Consider the following 6,000-nt stretch of genomic DNA (forward strand, 5'->3'; position numbering starts at 1 on the left):
ACGGAAAAGCAAGCAGTCGTCAAAGTGAGCGGGGGCAGTTGGGAGCGGTGCTCATCTGCTTGTTTGTTTGTTAAGTTTTACTGCTCCTATACTTTTATTTTTATTATTAAGACCTGGCATAGAGACTCGCTCTATGCCAGGTCTTGTACCTTTGCATCCGAGTTAGTGGTTCTTTTTGGTTAGCTCCCCGACCTTACAGTTAGAATGGGGATCCCAAGGCATTATTTTCAGGTAGTTTCCTCCGGGATTGCTCTATTTTTCTTTTGATGTGTTTTTTCCTCCTTTACCATGCTAGCAAGACTTCGGGTTCAGCTTCATTACAGACGGCTAGCTCGCGTTGGCCTGATCAGGGGTGGTTTCCACTCCATTAGGATTTCACAGGCCATATTACTAGTATTGTACCTCTCCACCTGTGCCCGGTCTCTGTCCCGCCAGTTTTCCTTTTAGGAATGGTTCCTGCAAGGGTTCTTCTCCCTTATTAGTATATATTTTCCTCTTTTTCGGGAGCTTCTGTTTTTTTTCGCATGGTTCTATCTGGTTTTCAAGGCCTTCGGAGCAGCCTTTAATAAGTAAAGGTTTTCCTTTCAGCTTACACCCGCTCAGTTAGTATTTGTGTAGATTGATTTTCACTTCCGTTCTTCCCTTATAGTAGGGATAGGTAGTTTTGGATGGAAGGATTTAGAAAGGGTAACATTACAGGTTTATGTTTGCATTTAACTGCCACTATTTCACAGAAGACATGGTGCCTTTAAAGGGGAGAAACAGTAGATAGACAGCGCTGGATGCGCAGGACCTTCTAGTTCATTTGCATTGGGCTTCCTCCTGAGCTAGGAGTTTTTTCTTACGGGACGTTTACATCGTATTGGTTTAGTGCGTTTTGTTTCTAGTGAAGGGTTGTCCAGAATTCAATTGTTTTCCATGTTATTTAGGTGGTATATTTCTTCCTGTTAAAAAAATGTTTTTCCGATATCTGTCCATTACATATGGGCAGTTTTTTCTTTCTTCCCAATGGGGGAGGATGTTTTTCTGGGTTGCCAAAAGGGATAGCGTGAAGTTTCCTCCTTCCATTATCCAGGTGTCCAGAACATTTTTATGTATGAGCTTTTTAAGTATTCTAGAATGTTTCAGTGCAATAAAGAAGCTCTTAGTCTCCTAATACCTTTCAGCTGCTTCCTGTGGGATCACTTTTGAGGGGCCTCTTGCTCCTTTGACCTATTGGATTAAGTAAGTGATGCAGTAAGAGGGAGTTAATTTCTCCCTTTGGTTCTTCATTTTTGATAATATGGTTTAGGTCGTTCTCCTGGGGGGGAAATTGTATCATAGCAGCTGATTGGTCCTGGGAATGATCACGGTAATATTTTTATCACAAGTATTGGTCAGGTTGTAATTAATGTGATGCAAGGGCTTTAAACTTGCATAATAGGAGCCTCCTGTCTTGCCATAGAATACCTAATCCCCCTCACTAACGTGAGATGGGAGTTTAGATTCTATTAAAGACAAGGAAGCGAGTATTATAACACCCACCCGCCCTTGATGGGATATGATATAGCATTTATAACGTGCCTATACATGGGTCTTTCAAGAGAGAACATATTTTGGTTTGTTGTTCTTCCCACCCACCCACCCTTCTTTGGTTTGTTGTTCTTCCCAACCACCCACACTTCTTTGTTTGTTATTATTGCAGCTTCTAGATGAGAGGTCATGTTTGGGATTGAGTCACGGCTACAAGTGGTGGAGAGTGCGTCATCCGGGAGCTTCGCTGGATTTTTTCTCCATACTTTATCATCTAGTCTGTGCAGTGGACGTCCAATTAAGACACCTACAGAAAGAGGAGTTGGTTTTAGAGTAAAGGACTTATATAGAAGAGGGTCCCTGCTCATTGGTTCCTGGCAGGGCATGACCTGTCCTCCATGATGGATTGGGGAGTTTCCCATACATTGACATTGAACTCTATTTAGTTCTGTATTGAAACTTTTTTTTTGTAAAAGTTTGTCTTTGCTTCTTTGGTTTCAGAGTAAAGATTGTTGTGCATAATAGGAGCCTCCTGTCTTGCCATAGAATCTGTGTGTCCTTCACTGAAGTCCTGTTAAAGAAGAGCATTGACAAAGACACTGAAGTCCTGTTTAAAACCAGCATTGGCAAGACAACGTTTTTGGCTTGGGCAAACGCGTTAAGCTACTGCCAGGCACTTCTATTAGATGCCCAGACACTCACACCTGGTAGTTAATAGCACTATGGCTATGCCTGGCAAGTGACTTTCCCATGCCTACAAAACAGCTCAAATGGTTGGCATTGCCAATGCTTGTTTAATGTTGAATGGAGTCAGCCTTTGACGCAGCTGAAAGTGATGGGGAAAGGGGTGTCTGCTACTTCTTTTCATACGCTTCGACCACTGAAAGCGAGCCTCATACATGGAAGCAGCACAGCCCCTCTTAAAAGTCGAGGATGGTATGCGGGGACGGCAATGGGGTGACTGAGGGGCCCCTGGGCAAAGGCACAGGGTGGCCCTGACCACTGTTTATCAAATGTTACATTCTGCTTTTAAGCCATTTGCAAAGAAGTGATTGTCTCTGAGGTAATCTCACCCTTGGCTGTAATCCTAGGTCACCAGTTATAATGATTTTTACTCAATCCATTTGGGGTTGTATTAATTTTACTTCAACTGGATCCCGTGGAACTTCTTTGCCACTGGTAAACTTGATATTCCACCAACTACGCAGTCCATGTGAGGCTTGCTCTCAAGCCTGACATTAAAGGCATAGTGCTGCCCCAGCTTTATGGTTTGCTGCTTTATTTTAGACATAAATAATCAAGAGGGAAAAATGGCCCACAGCTGTGAATGTACTATCAAAAGGTACACGTGTAATTTTAAAAGGAATCCCAGCCCCCAGAATTCAAGAGATTTGCTTCAATCCCCAGGCAGACAGCGCACCCGCATAATACGTGGCTGTGTATCCAACCTGGCTTGCATGAAAGGACTGCCAACGCCCTGAGCGCCTATTCCACATACAACTGTTCACAAGGCCCCATCCAGTGACAGTGCTGAAAGCTGTCCCCCATCAGGCTCCGACCATGGCCGCGCTTTCTCAGCAGATCAGCAACTGAACAGGTCGCCGGCTACCTTCTGGAATGTGCCACCGATAGGCTTGTACTCAGGGCTTTAAGTGGGGTAAGAAATCGAGAGAGGGGGTGGGTCATTTGGGGGCGTGGCTTGTGGGGTGGGCGTGGCCTAAAAGGCAAGCCATTTTGTATAAACATAGAAATATGTAACATATTTCCATGTTTATAAAAGATGGCTTGAAAAGTACACAAACCGTAGTAAGGTGGGCACACAAATATATAACATTTATATATTTCTGTGCATACCTTACGATTTGCGAACTTTTGAAGCCATCTTTTTTGAACATTTCTATGTTTATAAAAGATGGCTTGAAAAGTACACAATTCAATTAATCTTTTATAAAGCTTTGACGACGGACAAAGTCCGAGGCGTTTTGTCCGTCGGCAAAGCTTTATAAAAGATGGCTTGAATTGTGTACTTTTCAAGCCATCTTTTATAAACCTCGAAATATGTCGAGGACTCCCCACGTTCGCTGAGGGTTAAAGACGCCTCGGTGACCTGGGAAGGTGGTGGGGAAACAAAGGTACAGTAACTTCATCTGGTTACCCCTCGCGCGAGTGGTCACTGGAGGAATTTATAGTGACTGACAGAAGTGCCAGCCAGCCACAGGGTCGCTCACTGGCTGGCTGGCACTCCTGTCAGCTGGCATGACTTAATGGCGGGCGCGACAATATGTCCCACCAATGTTGTGGTGGGACCCCACTTTAGAAGACAGCCAGGGCCCAGGCCCGGCTGACCCTGGCCCACTTTAAGCACTGCTTCTACTGAACACCTTCCTAAGAGTGCCACGCCCAAGTCCCACAAGAAGTTCAATGGCTTCACCACATAACTCCTTCCATTGTCCGAACTCGTGCACTCTTTAGACTTTAAACAAATCTAAAATTCAAGCTTTGCAATCTTCAGGTACGAGGCAGGTCACTCCCTGTCTCCATATAGGGCAAACAGAGCAATTCCTTTAGAGTCACCCTTTTTCTTTTTACAACTTATAGCAAAACCCTTCCAGCTACCAGTGCTGATCCTCTCCGCAAAATGGCAGAGTTTAGACGTATAACAAATGATTGGAAATGCAAGGAGCGCCTCTGAAGTGATCCCAGGCCACTTTGTTCACGCGTATGCACAGCACGCTTCCCTCCTGCAGTGAGCAGCTGGCCATGTGCTTTACTATAACAGGCTGAGAGCCGCTCCCAATTCCCTAGAAATCGTCCTACAAAACTGGTTTCTTCTCTGCTAATAATAGTAAAAATAATAATACTCTTGACTGTTCTTATATAAAGCTTTGTGGCAATATCCTCCCGCTTCTAAGCACTGTAACAACAGATGTTACTTTCATTTCTTTATTTGGGGATACAAACTTAAAGAGAGGTGCAGACCATTTCACTGAAATTAATTCTATAATTGATTTTGAAATATTATACCATGCTTTAAGTAGCTGGCCAGGTCAGATCAATTGACAGGTAGAATTGCTATACAACTTGTAATCGGTTATTTATAATGTGTTTAATACCCAGAGGTTTCTAAGCACTGACCGTGGGATTCAACCTGGATTGCTCCACTTCGTCTTGCTTCCAAGGCGAGCGTGTTGCCCCTGAGCTATCCTCCCAAGTCAAGCAGTGGCCAAACATTCACAAAAACCCAAATATCACCTTTACTTAATCAGATTTTTCCATTTACAAATTACAATGCAAACACACCATATCACTCATTTCCATAAAAGCCATTACCAAATGACCACATCTAAAACATGGTGTGACAGAGTGTGAAGAAAACCGGATCTTGGTCGTCGCCGTGACTTAGATGCCACGCAGCTTCCAGGCATGTCCCAAATCTGTTTCTCGGGAAGTGCGGTCTCAGCAAATGCTTAGGCCAGTGGCAGTCAAACTGCGCCCCCGCCCCTCCCCCCGAAATAAACCAAATACAATTCTTTTTTTTTTTTTAGCAACATAGAGGGAAGATTATGTGCTGACAAAATAAAATCCGCGCTCTTCACATTGCCACTATTTTATGACACACTATACGTTTATTTACAATACAACAAATACAGAATATATTTTGGAAGTCCTAAAATCATTGTATGCACAATGTTTCCAAAAATGGCGCCATGGGGAATGAACTACTTGTTGAGTGAAACAATGAGGCACAGGGAAGATTCTGGAACGCGAGGCCGGTGAGGGCACATCCTGCTGGAAAGTTTCACTGACCCTAAAACAGGGCAAAGCTCGCGAACATGACTGAGAGAAAACCGAATGTACTCCCTAATACAGCGTACTGGGGTTTAGCTTAAATAATGGAGACTAAGCACATACAGACCTCTCTTGAATAACTGATACTACATAAGCACCCCCAACAATGCCTCTGTTATCAATCTCGGAAGGATGAAAGGCTGAGTTTGACCCCAAGGAATTCATACCTGTGGCTTTGAGGATTGACACAAATCTCCACAGCCAGCACTCAACCCCGGGAACTATCTGGCCTATTTTGGTTGATTCTGAGTGCCCACTAAATGCCTGCTCGCATCCCTCTGGCACTCACCGTCTTCCAGGAGGAGCAGAAGGGGCACCAGCTTCCATCCCCACATATCCGCCAGGATACCGCTGTCTCCCTGGGCATGGGGCCAAGCCTCCTACCCTGGGGGTGTCATTGGTGTCATCACATGTCCACACTGCACGGCTAGACCAGGAGACGGAAGTGTCACCCGACCTGGCAGGCAGGCTCTTGTCTGTAGCTGATCTGAACCCCCCACCCCCTCCCCATCTCTGCCCTTCACCAGGTGTAATGTACCTGCCAGGGTGCGGCCATCCTTTGTTCTCGTGGGCTGGGCTTGCTGAAGCTCAATGTTTTTTTTAAAAAAATATTCTGGTAATATGCTTTTATACTGCACC

At 44.7% G+C, this 6,000-nt stretch overlaps 1 protein-coding gene across 1 annotated transcript in view; it reads right to left on the minus strand.

The window, feature by feature from the left end:
• LOC138580920 (serine protease 27-like) overlaps positions 1-5,797 on the minus strand; it is a 230,059-nt gene extending 224,262 nt beyond the window's left edge. Inside the window, exon 1 of the mRNA XM_069651852.1 lies at positions 5,651-5,797. Coding sequence (XP_069507953.1) covers positions 5,651-5,696 — 46 coding nt within the window. The 5' untranslated portion in view covers positions 5,697-5,797. The remainder of the gene's footprint in view (positions 1-5,650) is intronic.
• Between the last annotated feature and the right edge of the window lie 203 nt (positions 5,798-6,000).

This window comes from Ambystoma mexicanum, chromosome 3p, assembly GCF_040938575.1.
Source record: "Ambystoma mexicanum isolate Mex_15411 chromosome 3p, UKY_AmexF1_1, whole genome shotgun sequence".
Taxonomy (NCBI): Eukaryota; Metazoa; Chordata; class Amphibia; order Caudata; family Ambystomatidae; genus Ambystoma; species Ambystoma mexicanum.